This window comes from Nycticebus coucang, chromosome 8 (genome assembly GCF_027406575.1).
Source record: "Nycticebus coucang isolate mNycCou1 chromosome 8, mNycCou1.pri, whole genome shotgun sequence".
NCBI lineage: Eukaryota > Metazoa > Chordata > Mammalia > Primates > Lorisidae > Nycticebus > Nycticebus coucang.
This window is the reverse complement of record NC_069787.1, coordinates 24,762,656-24,784,542: the sequence shown is the minus strand read 5'-3', so window position 1 is coordinate 24,784,542 and position 21,887 is coordinate 24,762,656. Positions and strand designations below refer to the sequence as shown.

Here is a 21,887-nt window from a genome sequence, read left to right as displayed (position 1 = left end):
AATTAAGTTACTTGTCTCCCAAACATTTTATTAATATAAATGACCTTGATTCAAACTGGCCAATGAAAAGAGTACCTATGGGTTGGAACTTTTTGACTGTCGATAAAAAGGGAAAGACCAAGCCAGTCAGGGAGTGCGGCCATTTGGAATTCTTCTATGCCATAAGCTCCTGGCCAGTAAACAGTAAATAAAGCCCTTCCTCTTATTAAAAAAAAAAAAAAAAAATATATATATATATATATATGTATTTTTATATATATATATAAAAAACACCTAGCAAAGAAATCAAAGATAACGTGTAAGTGATGTCTGTGGCACTTAAAAAGCTGCTAGAGAATTTGACCTTTTAGAGAAGGCCTTGAAATTGCAAGGCTTCATGATTTCAAATATAAGAAAACAAGAATAAAAAATGGCGGGCAGCGCCTGTGGCTCAAGGAGTAGGGCGCCGGTCCCATATGCAGGAGGTGGCGGGTTCAAACCCAGCCCCGGCCAAAAAAAAAGAATAAAAAATGGTGAATTTTATCAAGTACATACAACTTAAACACCCTCACTCATCTTTTCAAGATTCAATAATATGAAGCAGTTTTTTTGCCAAAGAAAACATTTTTTCCAAGTACAGTGTCTTTAAAAAATAAGTGGAAACAGAAAATATTTCAGAAACAGTGTACCCTTGACACAGTCTATAATATTCATCTTACAGAGGCAGATTCAAACGCCAGAATCACCTTAGACATTTTCAGAATCACGAGAAGAAAAAAATTGGCACATGCCAAATTCTAACTCTAATACTATGTTAAGAAAGCAGATTAAATAGAATATCCATTATGGCCCAATGTAAATACACATACACACATGTGCAAAAGGAAAGCAATCGGGAAGAGATACATCACCGTGTAACAGTGGTTATTTTTGTTTTTTTTTTTTTTTGTAGAGACAGAGTCTCACTTTATGGCCCTTGGTAGAGTGCCGTGGCCTCACACAGCTCACAGCAACCTCCAACTCCTGGGCTTAAGCAATTCTCCTGCCTCAGCCTCCCGAGTGGAACAGTGGTTATTTTTGATGGCTGAAATTATAGGAAGTTTACAGTTATTTTCTTCATGTGTGTGTTTTCCTTTATAATATGATTTATTTATGTAATTCAAAAAAGGAAAGCAAATATTTCAGGTCAAAAATAACCCTTTGAGTGAGGACAATTATAAACAGCTGCAGGGCCACGCTAACTAGAAAAACATTTTTCGGTTTTCCAATCTTTTTTTTTTTTAAGAGACAGAGTCTCACCCTCGGTAGAGTGCTATGGCATCACAGCTCACAACAACCTCCAACTCCTGAGTTTAGGCAATTTTCTTGCCTTAGCCTCCAGAGTAGCTAGGACTACAGGTGCCTGCCACAACACACGGCTATTTTTTTGTTGCAGTTTGGCCAGGGATGGGTTTGAGCCCACCACCCTCGGTATATGGGGCAGGTGCCCTACTCACTGAGCCACAGACGCTGCCCAGTTTTCCAATCTTTTTAATATACAGGGATATAGGGGATATATCTCCTATTTAATATACAGGGATATAGGTAAGAAAGAAGGTTAGCTCATTTACAAAATCAAATATGGTTTAAGAAAAGATATGAGAAGTCCATAGTATTTTTTAAAAGGTCATTTAAGAAATAATTTACTTTACAAAAGGATTTAATTTTATGATTCCTTTAAATACCAAAAAAAGATCCGATTCAGGTTTTTAAAAATCTAATTTACAGTTTTTCAGGACTATACCTACTGTATAAATTGAGGGACAATTACAGGTATACTAAGATTCCCTTTTGTTGCAAAATGCTATATACTTCCCATCGGCTGACTGATGGTTAAGAGAAAGAATATATGAGTATGGTACCCCTTTGCCAATGTCAAATTATAGAGCCTTCTCTCTTTAGCCAAATGAGATGAGAGCTCAGGATAGCCTTCCACTCTCCTCTCAGCTTTACTCCCTTAAACTTCCTTGCAGAGATCAATGCCAAAAGAAAAGAGAAAAAGACCAAACAAGCATTAGCATGCATACTGGTTCCCACCCCCACCCTCCCCACACACACACCTCTGCCTGGGGCAATCCCTCAATAATACTCCCAACTCTAGGGAACAGAGTTGCTGCTTTAAGGCAGTTTACTTATCACAATCATCTATGCTGACATACAGAGACATACATGCACTTACGTTCCTCTCTCCTTCAGTGACACAAGTTTCATAGCAATACGCCAGAAGGATATCAATCAAACCGTAGTATGCCTGACTACAGGCTCTTTTGTCCAGCAGGTAAGATTTATTGACAAATTTCCGTAACTGACATTTTTCTTCTTCAGAAAAAGATACTAGAAGAAAATGTGTTTAAAATTATTCAGTTTTGTAAAACTCCCAATGTGGAAGATTTGTCAAAATCTGAATTTTGATTACAGAAACTAAAAGTTATTACTGCATAACTCTGGATATATAAATAACTTCTTTTTTTTTTTTTTTGTGGTTTTTTTTTTTTTTTTTTGGCCGGGGCTGGGTTTGAACCCGCCACCTCCAGCATATGGGACCGGCGCCCTACTCCTTGAGCCACAGGCGCCACCCTATAAATAACTTCTTAAGTAGACTTCACAGTTTTATTAAAGACTATGCATTTGCTCAAACTTTGGTAGGGCTAAATAAAGAAGAATTTTTTAAACAATATCTATTCCTTATTTCCAGCCTCCCCCCATCACCTTTTTACTATACTGTTCTATATTTAAGGCATCTAAACACCAAAGTTACTGACTTTAAAATTAAGATAATACATTTCAACAAAAAACAGATAACAGCTAAATTAAAGCAGTCTAAAAATTAAAAATATTCACTATCCATTTTGAAAGTTCTATACCAAGAGAAAAAAACTGTTCTCAGACATTAATCAATTTTAAAGGCATAGCATTTATTTTTTAATATTCTCTATCCATACAAATAAAATTTTACATATGACCATATCACACTTGGGGGAAGAGAATGCTTCTTTACAACACAGATCCTTTTTCTCATTCTTCTTTTGCTTGGCACCTTCTCTCCAAGAGATTCAACTGCTGAATCTTCATCAACAGTTTCCCCTACAAAAAAATCTACCATAGTTTTCTCTACACCCATGTAATCATATACAGACACCAAAACATACATACTAGGGAGTTTATAATTCCCACCTCCTGCAAAGAATTATGTCATTTTCACTATCTAGCCCCTTTCATTCAACAATACCTCTAGCAATTCCAAGTCAAATGCTATATAGCTAATTTTTGTAAAGTAGTATAATATTCCAAGGCGTACCATGCTCTATCCAACCACTCCCCCTACTGATGGACATTCATTTTGCTTCTAGTTTTCAACCACTGCAAATAATGCTACAATAAATATCTTTGTCATACATCCTTGGATACTGGAGGCTTTATTTCCATAAAGTAAATTCTAAAGAACGGATTTACTGGGTCAAAAAAGTACATGTATTATAAAAAGATACTTTACTTAAAGGCTATAATAACTCTCCTTTCTAACAGTCATGGATAAAAGTTCCTCTTCCTACATATACCCTCCACCTCCTAGCAAAAAACAAAATTATTTTCCAGTTGTTTCTAGTTTAATGACTATAAAATGACTATGGTAGGCAAAACTCTAACATGATCCCCCAATGAGTTATATCACTGTGTAGTGATGGAGCTTGTGACTTGCTTCTGTCCAGCAGAACATGGCAAAGGTGATGGGACAGTCACTTTCATGATCACACTCCATTATTAGCACACTGGAGCCAGGGACTCTACTTTTGAAGAAATAAGATGCCACAAGGTGAGGTGAGAGGGCCCATGAAAAGACTATGTGGCAGGGACCTGTGGTGTCCTCTAGGATCTGAGAGTAGCCTCCAGCTCACAGCAACAAACTGAGGACCTCAGTTCTACAGCCACAAGGAATGGAATTCTACCAATAATCATGTAAGCTTAGAACAGCACCCTGAGTTCCAGGAAGGAACACAGTCACCACCATCTGTAAAAAATAATAAAAACTTCAAAAATTGACATCTTTAGCTATAGCCTTGTAAGCCCCTAGGCATTGGACCCACCTAAACCAGGCCCAACTCCTCTCAGAAACTGTGAGATCATGAATATATGTTGTATGAAGAAAAAACAAAACGTGGCATATCATTGCAACTACACTAAGTATTTCTCTAATTGCTAAACTTTGAGCATTATTTCATAGGTTTGTAGACAATCCCGATTTGCTCTCCTGTCAATTACCCACATGAATGTATTTTGCCCAATTTTTTCTACTAGATGGCTCATCTTGTCAAATTAAGAACTTCTCTGTATATCATCTCTCCAAGTCTACCATATATTGACCTTGCTTGGTACCCTTTGTCATTGAAACACTTATTTTTTTATGTAGCCAAACAGGTCCATTCTTTTTCTAAGAGATTCTGGATTTATAGCCTTAATTTTCTCAACCCCTGAGTTGTACATGAAGTCTCTTTAAGATTAAATTTACTATTGGGCGGCGCCTGTGGCTCAAGGAGTAGGGCACTGGTCCCATATGCCAGAGGTGGCGGGTTCAAACCCAGCCCTGGCCAAAAACCACAAAAAAAAAAAAAAAAAAAGATTAAATTTACTATTCATTAAATAGAAGTGGATCCTTAGAAAGGTCTTCATCCTTGTCATCTTCACTGAGTAGGCTGAGGAAGTGGAGGGTTTGGGCCTGCTGTCTCAAGACGTGAAAGAGGCAGAAGAAAACCCATGTATATAAATGGAACACATGCCACAGTTCAAACCTGTGCTGGCAAATCCATTTAATAATTTAATAATTTAATTAAGAAGATAGATAAATGGGGCATTGGCTGTCTCATGAAAGGACTCATCTGTAGATCCCTTAAACTAAATAAAAGCTCTCAGCTCACTTTAAGCAATTCAACTTAAGGAAACTGCAGAAAGGAACATACTGCAGTAAGAAAGCGGCCCTGGCCAAGTATTTTAAGACCCCTCGCATTTAGCAGGAAGGTTTGAGACAGTATTCCCGTAGGTACAGTTTTTGAGATGTTCTTTAATTTAACTAATAATAGAGAGCCAGGTGTTCATGATGCTATATAGAGATAAGTCTTTATGTCCTGGTTGACTAATAAAGACCTCTGTTTCCAAAGTAAGAGCGGCCAACACCATTCAGCAACACGTCAACTGCATGTACACACCTTCATTCTTGAGAAGTACTTCCTGCATATGCTTAGCGATTTCTGGAGGCTGGCCCCAATAACGTAGGTTCTGATGTTGTACCACCCACATGTAAGTGTTTCATATATTCTAAGTCATTTTCAATTAACTGTATACATCTTACGAGTCTACTTAAATGTACTTTTCTGAATTCTTAGATGCTAGGTCCTGCAAGCCTTTTCCTAAAAACAGAGCTACCTTTTCCTGAGCACTTTTAAGTTCTGTTCTGGCCTACTTAGTTCATTAATAATACACGAATATATTTAAAATGAAATTCAAGCAAAGAAACTAGAAATGATGAATAACAATAACAAAAAAAACAGGAAATCACTAGAGAAACCAAAAGTCTGGGCTCCCTAAGGCCTTTTTTATTAGAGGTATAAATCATATCACCCAAAGGGGAACTTGGGAGGTTTGCTCACAGTCGGGTCTAACCTAGCAGCAGTACTGGAAACAACCGCAGATGTAGTGCCAACAATACTTGGATGATTGCCACCATGAGTAACATTTGTCAAGCATTTGTATGACTCAGTTACACTACAGAGCAGCTTTGTTATATAGTTCACAACATTTCAGCTAATTATACTTCTAAAAATAATCTGCAGTCAAACAAAAGCCAGCTAAAAGTACAATACATTTGGCCCTAGCCATCAAAGCAAATGGCCCAGGACCACCTCCCAACATCAAATATTTTTGAGGACCACAAATGGACTCCGATCAAAATAGAAAGATGTCAGTGAGGTAGTCACTTTTTCTCCGAAACATTTTTAATTTTGTTACTTTTAAATCCTCTTTTCTTCTCTAAATTCCCCTCCCAAACATCCTATTCTTGTCTAGGTCAACAATTATATCATCCCCAAGCTGGCTCCTCTCAGAGTATTGCACATCTGTCTATTCCACCATATACTTATTGGAAACAGATCAAGGGAACCAGAAGAAAATATGCTGCATTCAAACCTTCAGCCTAAATGGGTAGCCCTGCAGTGCTACAACTTTCAAAGCTGACACTGACAGTTATCTCTACTAACACTGAAGGGCTCGCTAGTGCCAAACAGGATGTCCCTGCTAGGAAGTTCATTGACTATAAATGTTATGCGGTGTCATAACAAGCAATAACGTGCCAAGACTCTTGGGCTGAGATTAACCACCGAAAGACAACATGGGAAATGCGGTACCACTATCCTCATGAAACCAGAGCTCAGGGGAAGCATAGCATTTAACACTTCCATTTACAAGCCTTTGGGGAGAAATCTCTAGGTCACTACAAAGCTGAAGAAAGTCTCACTGTTTAACTGTTTATCAGGGCTCTGATAAAAATGACAAGAATCATGACGAAGGCAAAGACAGGGAACAAAGTTCACCACCAAAGATTTATCTGGAATTCAAAACAATGCAGGTTAATATTTGGGGGGAGGGGTCTGTTTGTTTGTTTGAGATGGAGTCTCAAGCTGTCACCCTGGGTAGAGTGCCATGGCATCACAGCTCACAGCAACCTCTTGGGCTTAAGTGATTCTCTTGCCTCAGCCTCCCAAGTAGCTGGGACTGTAGTCCCAGGCGCCTACCACAATGCCTGGCAATGCCCAGCTATTTTTGTTGTTGTTGTTGTTGTTGCAGTTGTCATTGTTGTTTTAGCTGGCTTGGGCCAGGCTTGAACCCACCAACCTCGGTGTATGTGGCCAGCGCCCTACCTACTGAGCCACCGGTGCCACCGATGCAGGTTACTATTTTATGATGAAGGAAGAATCAGAGGTACACTGCGCACCTGCGCTGTTCTAACTACCTGGCTGTATCTGATGAGGGAGCCTTACAGAGACAACAGAGGAAGAAGGCCAGAGAGACAAAGAACAAAGAAGATAACAGGAAAACATACAGCAGCATTGGGTGCCATGGGTAACAGAAAACGTAAAAGCTTATTTCTTGGTTTATTTCTTTTCACCTATATTTTAGCCTGGTTTGACACAGTTCAACTATTCAACCAGTTCTGAGTGTGTTCTGAGTGTCTGAGTATCTGAACCAGAAAGAAAATGAGAGAAAAATCTTCCTAACAAAGAACTTTTCTTTAAAGCTTCATAAATGTACAAAAATTGTAATTTCACAAAGAAGCCATTCAATTCCTGGCTCTCCTACCATCAACTTTACATTACATTACAAATGTAGAGTACCATTTACAATATGCTAATAATTTTTGTTGTTTTTGAGACAAAGTCTTACTATGTCGCCCTGGGTAGAGTGCCATGCAGTCACAGCTCACAGCAACCTCCAACTCTTAGGCTTACCTCAGCCTCCCAAGTAGCTGGGACTATGGGCACCTGCCACAACACCCAGCTATTTTTTGGTTGTAGTTGTCATTGTTGTTTGGCAGGCCGGGGCTGGGCTCAAACCCGCCAGCTCTGGTGTATGTGGCTGGCACCCTAGCTATAGGCGCTGAGCCAATATGCTAATAAGTTTAAACACCTCATCTCTCTCAGTCCTTCCAACAACTCTGAGGTTGGTACAGGGTGTACAACCTTAAGTTGCACAGTCACACTGCTAGCATGTGGTGGAGCAAGGAGTCACAGCCTAGCCCCTTATGTAGCTCATACCTATACTTAACCTAACTGGCATTTTACAAGAGGTACGTTCTGTTCAACACAGCTCAAGTTCTTCTACCTTAGATCACATGCCCTTGCTATTTTTAAAGGTGATTTTTAGAATGAATCACCATAATTGCTTAGCAGACTATGACTGCTCTTGACATACCAGCCTGACTATAAGCCATGGGTCAGATGAAGGGTCAGGAGGAGAAGTGGTTAAAAGGATGCACCAGCTTAATCTCCTGTTAAAATGACACAGAGAGAACTAACTCAAAGCATTAGTGACACAGAAAACTGGACCAAGAACAAGCCATAGTTTATCAAAGTAGAACAAAATTAGAATTTAAATCAAAGGTAACACCTTTGATTTTTAGGGCAACTAGCTCACCCTGGTGGACAGAATACTCAACTTCCCAACCACCAATTTTCTCTCACACCACTTAATTAAAATACTGTGCTAAACTGGAGAAAGTGATTCAAACCAGTCAATGTCCTAGATGATTTAAGTTTGTGCAAACTTTCTGAGCAGATCTACACAGTATATGCATAGTATATACAATATAAACTGTGTTAGCAATACTATACCTGAAAACTTGTTTGTATAATGTGGGAAGTCTCTGATAACTTCTTAAACTTAAGTCAAACATAAAATCCCGCATTTGTGGAAAACAACACTAAATGGTAACAAAACTCATTGTAACTTTCTGTTATGCAATTTGAACCCGGCCCAAGCCAGCTAAACAACAATGACAACTGCCACAAAGAAACAGACAATCCCTTAAGCCCCAAAGTTGGAGGTTGCCATGAGCTGTGATGCCACAGCACTCTACCGAGGGCGACATAATAAAACTATGTCTCAAAAAAAAAAACACAGCCACTGCATTGCTATGCAAAGAAGAAAAAATTTGTGATGCAATACAGACCTTATAGCTATTTCAGATTGAGTGGTCAAAGGTAACTGTATTATTTGCAACAGCAGAAAACTGCAAATAACCCAAATGCCCATCACTCATGATAAAAATATACAATAGGAGCTCGGCACCCATAGCACAGCGGTTACGGCAGCAGCCACACGCACCACAGCTGGCGGGTTCAAGCCCAGCCAAGGCAAGCTAAACCACATGACAACTACAACAACAACAAAATAGCCAGGCGTTGTGGCGGGCATCTGTAGTTCCAGCTACTTGGGAGGCTGGGGCAAGAGAATCGCTTAAGCCCAAGAGTTTGAGGTTGCTGTGAGCTAGGATGCCACGGCACTCTACCAACGGTGACAAAGTGAGACCCTGTCTCAAAAAAAAAATACACAACAGGAATAGTAGGCAGTCATGAAAAGCTTCAGGGAGACGTGCAAATGCCGACATGGAAGAATCTACAAGCCTATTCTACAAACGGAAACCAGTGAGGTAAACACAGGGTATGTGTAAGTCTGTATGTACAAATTTCTTAAAGCAAATACTGAGATGTGGGAATATATATTTTTAAAACACCCTAAAACTGTTAACAGTGATTACTTTTAGAAAGAGGAACTTGGGGTGGGAAGAGTCTATATTCTATTTAACATTATTCAGAATGTACATATGTGTGTATTCCTTTCATTTAAACATTGAAATTTCATTTTTAATATATAAATGAAAGCCAAATCAGTATGACAGAAAACTTGGGCCTCCTATTCTCAATCTGTCTGAAGCCGTTATAATTCTAATCTTCAGATCGAATATACCAATCTTGCATTTAGAGAAGGTGGTAGTAACATGCCCATGTAAGAAAGAACTCTGTGGGTAACGTTTGGCTTCATGCTAATTATGGCACAACCATCTCTTGTGGCTCATAAAACTCCTCAAGACAGAGAGAGAAGGAGGGAGGGGGTGGGGGAAAGGAAAAGAAAAGAAAAGAAAATAGTGACTAATTCTCACATAAGTTGGATTTAATTTTGACCAAAGTACATTATTTAAACAACAATTTTTAATTCAACTTGTTGACATGTTTAGGATATTGCATCCTCATTTATAAGTGAAATACATTTGTAAAAAACTCCTCAGCTCAGCTTTCATTGGAAAAAGATGGCCCGTCTGCTATCTGTGAGGCACAGATACAAGGACAACCATTCCTGCTTCCTTATAAAACCACTTGTGAAAAAAATCAGGCAGGACATATCAAATTCATTCAAAAGAGAAAGGGAATGAGAATTAAGTCTTTTCCCACTATTATTAATACTCAAATGTCCCCACCACAGAGGAAGATTCATACCTCTCAAGCAGATTATTCAGAAATTACAAATGTCCTATGTGTCACCATCTCTACATTTACATACACATAGTAATTAATTTAATTTAATAAATTTAAAAGAACGCCGATGATGTTAAAGGTAAATATACTTCAAAACAATTTTCCAACACAAATAAGTATAATTAGTTTCCAGTCAGGGATGAAGACTTAATTTCCCAAACTAGCAATCCAAAATTGTATTTTCACATTATGAGGCAATTTTAGTTATACACTTAAGAAAAAGAAAGACAGTAAACGTGGTATACCATGAGATTTTAGAAGGAAATAAACAAGCCCAATTTTAAGTTTCTCACCTAACGCAGCATGATTTTCTTGCTCCTGACTCTTTTCCAAAACAGCCATCATTTTTGAGTGTGTGTCAGTCCACCAAGGATGATACTTCAAAATCTGTTCAACCGCCTCATCTTCAAAAAAGTCAGCTCTGGGATAAAGAAACATCGAATGGGATTGTTACAACACAGGATTAGGCTAATTTTTGTTTTTTAAAATTGTTTTATAACTCATCCTTTATGCACTAGAAATACAAGTTGTTAACTCAAAGTGCATTTTGAGGAAAGACTGAGCACTGTATTTACTTTCTTCATGATTACTAATCATCATAAACAAAAGGAAGGATCTGATTTAAGGGGTATTTGACATTTCTGATCTCTTTAAATAGAAGGTATAAAGAAGACCGGCCTTTCCATGAAGCCCCATCCCATATTCAGTGGTGGGGGAAAAGCGAATCTGAACACAATCCTGGACTGAAACCTAGCACTTGGTTTTCAAGTACCACGGATTTTGGTAAGACTGTAATAAAGGGAAAGAATTTCTCTTTTTCTTGTTTTTTTTTTGTCGAGACACAGTTCTACCCTATGCCCTGAGCAGAGGGCAATGGCCTCGTAGCTCACTGCAACCTCAGACTCCGGCTGTGGGCAGCCTGCTGCCTCAGCCTCCGAAGCCGCTGGGATTATAGACGCTTGCCACGGCACCCAGCTGGGTTTTTCCACTTTTTTCATGAGTCGGGGTCTCACTCTCGCTCAGACAAGCCTCGAACTCCTGAGCTCAAGCAATCCTCCCACCTCAGCCTCCCACAGTGCTGGGATTACAGGTGTGAGCCACCGCGCCCGGCGGGAAAGAATTTCTCAACTCCACCAGTACAGAAAAACAAACAGATGAACAGGAAATTCAGGTTAACTACATCTCCACAAAGAGGCTATACACAGACACACATTTCCTACTAAGATGCGATCTATTTTACTTAGCTATTTTAATCATAACAGTCCTTTTAAACTATCGAAAAAGATAAAAGCAACCACTATAGAGAACAGAAAACTACTTTTCCTATATTCTACTTTCGCCATTTTTTTTTTTTCTAGAGACAGAGTCTCACTTTATCGCCTTTGGTAGAGTGCATCCCAGCTCACAGCAACCTCCAACTCCTTGACTCAGGTGATTCTCTTGCCTCAGCCTCCTAAGGCGCTGGGACTAAGGCACCTGCCACAACGCCCAGCTATTTTTTTGTTGCAGTTTGGCCGGGCTGGGTTGGAACCCACCACCCTCGGTATATGGGGCCGGTGCCCTGTCCACAGAGCCACAGGCACCACCCTACTTTCTCCATTTTTAATTACAAAAATAACAGCTGTGTTCAAAATATCATCTTTTACCTAGGCAATAATAATATTTATATTTCAGTTAACTAGAAACTGAAGGAATTGGCTGCTTTGATAAACTGAATTTCCTAGCCGACAGTTTTGTGATCTTAGATACTTTTTTTCCTTTCTACTGAGGTACTGAAATCTTTTTTTTTTTTTTTTTTTTTTTTTTTTGTAGAGACAGGGTCTCACTTTATGGCCCTCGGTAGAGTGCCGTGGCCTCACACAGCTCACAGCAACCTCCAACTCCTGGGCTTAAGTGATTCTCTTGCCTCAGCCTCCCAAGTAGCTGGGACTACAGGCACCCGCCACAACGCCCGGCTATTTTTTGGTTGCAGTTAGGCCGGGGCCGGGTTTGAACCCGCCACCCTCGGTATATGGGGCCGGTGCCTTACCGACTGAGCCACAGGCGCCACCCGGTACTGAAATCTTTTAAAAATTAGAAAGATCACAGGTAACCCACTGAGTTCTTTGCATGTTCTAGGCCTTGCATTAAGAGCCTTGTGTCCATTCTTTCCTTGAATCCTCATATTATCATTATGAGCAGGAAGTACCAGTAATACCCTCATGTTAAGTGAGTGGAAACTGAGTCTTACAAAAGTTGTATATCTTGGCCAAGCTCAGTGTATGAGTAAGAAGTGTGGCCAGGATAGGGACTCATTCAAGTCTTACTTCAGAACCCAAACTCTTAACCAGCATAAATATTTCATTTTTATGCATGAGGAAACAAAGTACATATTGTATAAAACTGAAATGAAAATTCTTAATAATAATTCTTGTCAGGTACACAAGGTATGAGACTAGGACGAAGTAGATACTTTATAAACTCATCCTGCTAAGTCTACTTTCTCATTACCTATCTCTTTTTCCCTGAAGTGAAGGAAAATTCTTTTGAATTGAGGTTCTACTGTAGACTCATTCACAAATCCAGATGTCATCTTTTACCTAGGCAATAATAAATTTCAAAAAGGATAAGCAATAGGAGTAAATGGCTAACATGGTAAATAAGTCATTCATTCAACACAAAGTATTGACTTTGGGCCAAGCTCCATGTTGGGCAGTGGGTGCCACTGCTGACAAGACACTGACCGTCCTGGCCATCACTGAACTTGCAGTCCCCTGGGAGAGTCAAGTGATTACAATACAGCGTAACACTATGACATGACAGAACAGGATTCTAGGGTAAATAAAATTAGCATGATAGGCAAGGACTCGGGGGAAATAATAACAGTTGAATGATAATTAACAGTTAACCTGACTAAGAGGGGTAGGAGAGAGTAGTATGGGCTGAAATAACAGTTGGCAAAGGGCACATTTAAAGAGGAAAAAAAAGTTAAGTGAAACTGAAAATAGTATGTTGCAATGACAATAACCTTATAAACTATGCTTAAAAATCTGGAGGACTTTTATCCCTAAGAACAACCAAACATTTAAAAGCTTTTTACACAAGGGAATCACAGTGTGTTTCAGAAATATCAATCTTACTACAGTCTGGAAAATGATTTAAAGGGACAAACCTGGAAGAGCAGAAATAATGGCAGCCTAGAAGAGAACAGTAGCAGTGAACATGGACCAAAGTGGATGGATCTGACCTACAGTTAGAAGACAGATAGAACCCGCAGGCTGTGGGGCTGAGGAGCTAGAGGAATCAAGGATGACACCCAGGACCTTGGCCTGGACAACAGGGATACAGGAAGCTAACAGACATAAGCGGGACTGATGACTTCTGTTTGGGACAGGTTGAGTTTAAGGTACCCTTTAAGACGTGTTAAAGAGGGACTTTATCTAACAAATGCAACCAATTCCTTGTACCCTCAATGAATCCCAAACAATAAAAAAAAAAAAAGACATATAAAGACCTGTCCAACGATTAGATGGACATACAAGGCTGATGGTTGAGAGACACATGGAAGTCATGAGCATTTAGACCAAGAAAAAGGACTGAATTGCCCAAGAAGAACTAGCACAATGAGAGAAAAGAGCCTTGGACCCCGGAGCACTGAGGATTCTTTTTTTTTTTTTTTTTTTTTTTTATTATTATTTTTTTTTGTAGAGACAGAGTCTTACTTTCTGGCCCTCGGTAGAGTGCCGTGGCCTCACACAGCTCACAGCAACCTCCAACTCCTGGGCTTAAGCGATTCTCTTGCCTCAGCCTCCCGAGTAGCTGGGACTACAGGCGCCCGCCACAACGCCCGGCTATTTTTTGGTTGCAGTTTGGCCGGGGCCGGGTTTGAACCCGCCACCCTTGGTATATGGGGCCGGCGCCTTACCGACTGAGCCACAGGCGCCGCCCAGCACTGAGGATTCTTAATGCAAAGGCAGAAGAAGAAGAACCCATCTGAAAAGAGGCTTGGTTTTTCCCATGGAGACCATGATGGGCATGGGGTGGGAAAAAGAAAAAAACGGGCTTGATAAAATGCTACTTCTACCAGTTCCACCCACCTCCCCACCAACAAAACTTCAAACTGTTCGAGTGATTATTCTGAGTAAAATTTTGCTAATAGTAACCTAAGCTGTATAGGTTTATTCTTTAACTTGTCCATGAATTAAGAGTTGCAGGAACTTAGGTTGACTAATGTTCTACTCTTCAGAATAGATTATTTTCAAGTTTGTAAATGCCATTACTGCAACAAGCATTCAGTGATGCCCTCTATGTGCAGCATCAGGGAGGCTCAGCACCGGCCCTTAAGGACTACACAGGTGAATGGGAACCACGCACACCAATATAGAATGTTATAAAACAATGTGGCAACAACAAATGAGCCATAACAGGGGATGCTAAGGACAGCTTACCAGCCTAAGAGGGAAGGCACATGGGGGTGACAGCACAGCCCAGTCCAAAAGGAGAAGTAAAAGTTACTCAGGCAAAGTGGGGCAGGAAGAAAAATAGCTAGCAAAGAGATTCCATGAGTAAGAGGGAGTCTATGGGAAGAGGCGTGGTACAGGCAGAGAAACAAATATTCACTGTTGTTACAGTGTAAAACGTGGGCAGGGGGTGCCAAACCAGGCCAGAGAAGCTATAGGGGTAGGCGGGGTCCAGATCATAGTGAACTTTCAGTGGCACACTAAGGAGTTAGGAGCTCATGCTTTAAGCAAAAGAGCACCAAGTATGGGGTTAAGCATATTTCCACTTTCAGTTACACATAAGACATACAGGTGGTTTTATGGTTGATGGATGTGATGAAGTGCAGGCGGCAGGTAGTTAGATGAGTGCTGCACTAAGCCAGACACGGAGGAGGACCAGAAATAGACGGAGTGAAGGAAACACTACAGAGATAAATGGTACAACTTCAGGATTGATTGAATGTGTAGGATAAGAAAGAAGTCGAAGATGAATCTCAGGTTTCTAACTGGGTGATTGGAGTGAAAAATGGAGCACTTAACCAAGTGAGAAAATTTAGGAAGACTTTACAGGTAAAATGATGAGTTCTGGACATGTTGAAACATCAGGAGTCAGTGGGATGCCCTGTCACTGTCTAGACCTTTAATCTGCTTTTTCTTCACAGCATTTATCACAATGGAAATAGTGTCTACTTCCCCCACTAGAACATAAGCCCCATGAGTACAGAGACCCTGTCTTCACTACACAATCTTTAGTGTCTGCAGCACTACCTGGCAAGTGGTTCATCAAACAAATGTTTGTTGGATAAATAAATGCATAAATAAAAGAATGAATACATACCATTTTATTCTAATGCTCTCTCCTAAGATTAGTGTTTTGAGAAGAGAGCTACCTCAGAAACATGCAATCTTGCTACCACCTTGCAATTACTATACAGTGTCTTAAGGTCTACTTAATAAATCCAAAAGCCTCATCGATACACCATCTTCTTTAACAAATTTAGAGCAATGAAAAATTATCATAATTTAAAATGGCACCCAAATGACATAATATCATTTTTGTCCCTTTTTTTTTTTTTTTGTAGAGACAGAGTCTCACTTTATGGCCCTCGGTAGAGTGCCGTGGCCTCACACAGCTCACAGCAACTTCCAACTCCTGGGCTTAAGCGATTCTCTTGCCTCAGCCTCCCGAGTAGCTGGGACTACAGGTTTTGTCCCTTTTCTTACCTCACAGATGTTTAGAATGCTGACTAAATTCTTCTGTTTTCTCCCAAATAAAAAAACAGGCAAGACTTTACAAAATGGTTAAGGTAAAAAAAATATGCCAACAACTAAAAAGTAAGAAGAAAAAACCCAATAGTCTCAGCAGGAAAGATATGAAAACTTGCCTGTAATAAGCAAAAGAAAAAGGACCATTAAGGAACGCTTCAAGATGTTGTCAACGTATTTTAGCATAAAAATAATGCCCAAAAGAAATTATAAATCGCAAGAAATGAAAAACCAAAACAAATATATGTTTATGGATTATCCATGACATGCCCACATTGTGCTGGACTGCAAAACATACAGTAACATCCAGATTTTACAACTACAAAGGATTTTTTAAACAGTAACAATCCAAAGTCAATTATATATGCCTTGGAAATGTATAAATTTGTCTTTACAATCAACCAACTTCACTGTATTCTGCTCCAGCTGAAGTTAACATCAGTTTTTTTCAAGTCCCCCCAAATCCTGACAACACGAGGCAACATCGTGACTTGTAAGGACAAGTTAACAACTTAAAAATAGGTAATATTACACTAATGTATTATATATTGTATATTACATGTGTGTACTACATTTACATGTATATACGTAATATAATACATAAAATTATTACACACATGGTAGATAGTAATTTAAAGTGAGCCTTTTTTTCTTCTCTGTTTTAACTGCTAACAACAAAAAAAGCAGTGAGTTAAAAAAATTTTAATTAAAATTTAAAATAACTTTACTTGCACTTCATTTAGTATTAACACATTTGGGTGAGTCAGTCAGCTACTACAAATAATGAGTAATGAATAACACAAAAATTACACTTAGGGCGGCATCTGTGGCTCACTGAGTAGGGCGCCGGCCCCATATACCGAGGGTGGCGGGTTCGAACCCGGCCCCCACCAAACTGCAACAAAAAATAGCTGGGTGTGGCGGGTGCCTGTAGTCCCAGCTACTTGGGAGGCTGAGGCAAGAGACTCGCCTAAGCCCAGGAGTTGGAGGTTGCTGTGAGCTGTGATGCCACAGCACTACCGAGGGCAATAAAGTGAGACTCTGTCTCTAAAAAAAAAAAAAAAAAAATTAACTTAGCCAAAGCTTTAGTGGTACCAGAAAGTCACAAAGAACCTTCTCCTCAGGACTCTTGCTCTCCTCGTTTAGCCTGTGACTAAATTCAAACCACTCCTATATGAAGAACTACTCCCTGAGAAATAGAAAGAACATTCCATGCATACTACTGAAGAAAATGAGCTTCTCAATAAAGAAACACAAAAGATGGAGGAAAACAAGGGCTGCTTATAATATCACACTTCTCACTATAAATTCCAATTTCCTAATTCTCCCAGGCCAGAGTTATTCTTCTAGTTTTATAAGAGAGAAGATAGGCAGTTCTACTAATTAAGCTCCCTCCCATTTGAAATTTCAGTCTTATAAAGCTCATTCTGCTTTCATGCTAGCCTGAGAAATTTGCTGACAATGAAATTTTCGCTTTAAATATTCAGCATGATTTTAAATGGGTTTCTTCAAATTACTCTTCAGTGGACCTTTAAAATCACAATTGAAGAGATAAAGGTAATTAGAAATGGCAACGTAAATGGAGTTAAATCTCCCAGATGTCCTCCAAAATAGAACATATCCTGCTCTTACCCAGTTTCCCTTAAGACGCTGAATAGTTCAACCACTTATCATTACATGTCACTCATTCCATTTGCACATCACAAGATAGATTTCTGCCATTCCAATTAGTACCCTACTGTGTCACAGGAGATAGACTGTTAATCACAAGAGCAACAGCAGTTAAACTGAAATAGTGTACATGAAAAGGAAATACAAAATGACAAATGGAGAGTCTCTTTTCAAGTCCTGGCCAAGCTACTCAGTAGTACTGTGACCTTGGTTGGGCAAGTCCCTCAAACTCCTTTCCTCGTCTGTTGTGAAAACGGAATTAAATATCTCATGAGAGCACCGAATAAGCTGCAGGCACTATAGGAAGAAAAGGGGATATGATGATTAGTTGTACAGGCAACAGTATAGCAAATGTCGGTCCAGAGCTTGGGAAGAACAGTAATTGATACACACAACAGCCTTCTCCACATATCCTAGCAGAGCCAAGTAGTCATGAAGGCCAGATGACCACCTTTGGAAGAAGTGCAGCTGTCCCGGCCAATGGGAGACATCACAATCTCTCCCCAAGTGACCATTTACCTATCTATTAATTAGACAAGTTCCTTATGCAAATATAAGCCTGACTGAAACACATTATGGCTAAAAACACAATGAATGCAGGAGGGAAATATAGCAAAACTTAAAATTATATTCTACCACAAAGAACAATTATTTGCTCATTTGAAACATATCGTTGATTACAGGTGCTTCTGGATGAAAGCATTATGAAGACCCTGGATCAGCCAAGAAACACAATACTAGTAGATTTAAATTCTTAAAGAAATTGATACATACTTCCATTTAAGTATACCATTAATTACAACAAAAAGCTTACTTTAACAAAAGTATAAATATTCTCATGAATTCAGTGCCCTGTTTTTAAGCCTGGCAAGAAAAAAACTTTAAAAAGTGTGTTGGTAGAGTTCTCTGTTGCTGAGATGAAGAAGCAGTACCTTAAAAAGATCACAGAGGTGTGACATGCGTTGAGTCAAACATCAGTTAAGGTTTTGAGCCATCAGTAACTTCTAGATTACAAAATGTACATGCCCAGCATATTTAAAAAGGCTCAGTGCCTGTAGCTCAAGTGGCTCGGGTACCGGCCACATACACCAGAGCTGGCGGGTTCAAATCCAGCCTGAGCCCACCAAACAACAATGACAACTACAACCAAAAAATAGCCGAGCGGAGGCTGAGGCAAAAGAATTGCTTAAGCCCAAGAGTTGGAGGTTGCTGTGAGCTGTGACACCACAGCACTCTACCCAGCTTGAGACTCTGTCTCAAAAATAAATAAATAAACAAAAGGCACTCAAATTCTTTTTAAATAAAAGTCAAGGCTCAGAGCCCATAACGCAGTGGTTAGGGCACTGGCCACATGCACCAGAACTGGTGGGTTCAAACCCAGCCCAGGCTTGCTAAACAACAAAGACAACAACAACAACAACAACAACAACAAAATAGCTGGGCGTTGTGGCAGGTACCTGTAGTCCCAGCTACTTGGGAGGCTGAGGCAAGAGAATCACTTAAGCCCAAGAGTTTGAGGTTGCGGTGAGCTTGATGCCAATGGCACTCAACCAAGGGCGACAAAGTGAGACTCTGTCTCAAAAAAAAGTCAAGTATATTATTTAATCTTCAAAAAAACTCTATACTTACAGATAATGATCAGGATCAAATTTGGCCAGCTCAGCAGCCAGGCGTTTCTGCCGTCGTTCAGCTGCAGGAGTGAAATCTGGATCCTTAATATCAATAACATCACTTAATTCATCCTAAGAACACCCACAAAAGAAAGAATAATTATTATCTTTATTTTTAGCATTTAAAACTCAAATTGTGCACAAAATGCCAAACCACAGGAAGAATCTAACTGATCTGTAAACCATGACAGCACTATGACACTGAGATTCCAATCCAACAAACACTTGCTAAGCACCTACGACCACTGCTAGGCCCTGCTGGACTCTTTCACATAAAGTATCTCATTTCATCCTTATCACAAACAAACCAGCTGACATGTATACATCAAGGCTATAAGAGTTTACCATAAAAATCAGAATAGGGGAAACCCCTGCAAGCAAGCAGAAACATTCACTTCAACATTCGTTTCCCCATGTCCCCTTAGAGATCTGAAGTTTATTAAAGAAAGTGTGGCTTGAGGGTGGCGCCTGTGGCTCAAGGAGTAGGGCACCGGTCCCATATGCCGGAGGTGGCAGGTTCAAACCCAGCCCCGGCCAAAAACCACAAAAAAAAAAAGTGTGGCTTGAGTATCAGACACGGACATACAGACTTTTCTTTATTCCTATATACTGGCTCAGCTGGTCCCAAAGAAAAATCACCATACAGATAATTTATATAAATGCTTGGGAAAAGAAGTATTTTGGATTTCAGATTTTTTCAAATTTTGGAGTATTTGCATTAAACCAGTTCAGCAGCCCCTAATGCAAAAGCAAAAAAACCAAAATCTGGAACACCCCAAATGATTATTTCCTTTGAACGTCATGTCAGCACTTACAAATTTCAGATTTTGGAGTATACTGATTTCAGATTTTCAGATTAAGGATATTCAACCTGTGTAAAACTATATGTATAAAACTGCATACATTGGGGTGGTGCCTGTGGCTCAGTGAGTTGGGTGCGGGCCCCATATACCACGGGTGGTGGGTTCGAACCCAGCCCCAGCCAAACTGCAACAACAACAACAAAAAAACAAAACTGTGTATGTTGTATTTTGTGAGCCAATTTAAGAATTTTTAAGGGCAATTTTGATGTACAGTATATGACTGAAAAACGTAAAAATCCAATCCTAAATAACAATCAACCTTATGGTAATTGCTTTTACCTAAATGTATACATATTGATAGGTAATGTTTCCCAAGTCACATCCTATCGAATACATATTAGGAAAACTGCAGAGGATACCATAGGTCTTTATCCTTTTGATCAGAACTGTGAAGCAAAGAAACCCTATACAAAGCAAAATATTCCTAAAACTGTGCCTTTTATTCTTTCTTCCACCTCCCATACTACCAACCCTAAGTGAGAAGTATAGAAACTGGAAGAAGCTTAGAGAATATTCGCTGAAAAGAAATCAAGGGAAATAACTGGTAAAGAGTTGTGGAGGCAAACTGTTAAGACAGGTTTGTAAATGGAATTAGGGATTTGTGCTTAACAAGCAAGTTGAATAGTTGATGACTGTAATGCAAAATCACAATAAACGTGAGCAGTGACGAATCAGTAAGGGAGAGACAACGATAAAGCCTCCCACATCATCAAAATTTTTGTATAATAATAAAAAAATTCTCTCATCCCCACCATAATCCATTTAGTTCACTAACAGCAATGATATTTAATGTAAGCATATTCTAATACAATGAAAGGATCCACAGACCTTATTTAGAAATTACTAAAACATCTAGAACATCTTAATGCTTCCAATACAAACATTCTGGGCAAAAATCAAATTATTTGCTGTTCTCAAACTTATAAAAATTTGCATTCCAAGAGTACCTTTAGACTTTCTGAAGATGGGAATGGAATGTTCTTTCCTATTAGAAATAGTAGTTAGATTCTCATAGCAGCCCACAAATTTATGCAATTCATAATAAACTTGAAATAGAGTATCCATGATACAAAGAGCTTAACAAGCATGCTGCAGAGTTTCCACGGGAAACAATTTCAGAATTCCACTCACTTCCCCAAGCAGTGCAACCTGGCTTCTTCATCTCTTCCTCCACTTCCTCACCTGCCTAAAATGAGCTCCACCAGCCACAGGACTGGGAAAGGGCACTGAGAAAGGCCTTTGGGGAGAGAAGACACTGTCATGTACTTACAGGACTAGCCTCAGCTAGAATACTATGAGAGTCGTTTCCAGTCCATAGACTCCAAATCCCCACCCAACTACCTAGAATCACCCCCTTTCTTTCCTGCTTCTAGCCCCTAACTTTCCTAGCTGGCAGACTCCCTCCCCCCACTCCACCCCCCACACACACTCACTTCTAAAATCAGCTAGATGAAGAGTGACTACGGAGTTAGACAAACTTGGATCTAAAGCTCAGCTGCAGTCTAATGGAGCAGACCCTCCAAACCCCAGCTTCCTTCCTGTAAAGTGAGCCTAGTGACACTTCCATCATTGATTGCCCTGAGCACTAGTTTCCTCTTGCTTGCTTCCCTCATGGTAACAAACTACCACAAACCTGGTGGCTTAATACAACAAACATAAAATTCTCTTACAGTTCTGGAGGTCAGAAACCCCAAAACTGTCTCACTGGGTTCAAATCAAGGGTTGCATTCCTTTCCAGAGGTCCTAGGAGAGAATCTGTTTCTTTGCCCTGTCCACCAGCGGGTTTGTCCTCATTCCTTGGCTTATAGCCCCACCTCACAATGCCGCTCCTTCCTGGGCTTCTAG

General features: G+C 39.7%; 1 protein-coding gene across 2 annotated transcripts in view; it reads right to left on the bottom strand.

Annotated features, from left to right (window-relative positions):
- Positions 1–21,887, bottom strand: part of SHQ1 (SHQ1, H/ACA ribonucleoprotein assembly factor) — a 151,905-nt gene that overhangs the window by 112,935 nt on the left and 17,083 nt on the right. For both annotated transcript variants that reach the window (XM_053599049.1, XM_053599050.1), the window contains 3 exons: positions 19,139–19,251; positions 10,388–10,515; positions 2,198–2,352 (listed from right to left, as the gene is read on the bottom strand). In XM_053599049.1, coding sequence (XP_053455024.1) covers positions 2,198–2,352; positions 10,388–10,515; positions 19,139–19,251 — 396 coding nt within the window. The remainder of the gene's footprint in view (positions 1–2,197; positions 2,353–10,387; positions 10,516–19,138; positions 19,252–21,887) is intronic.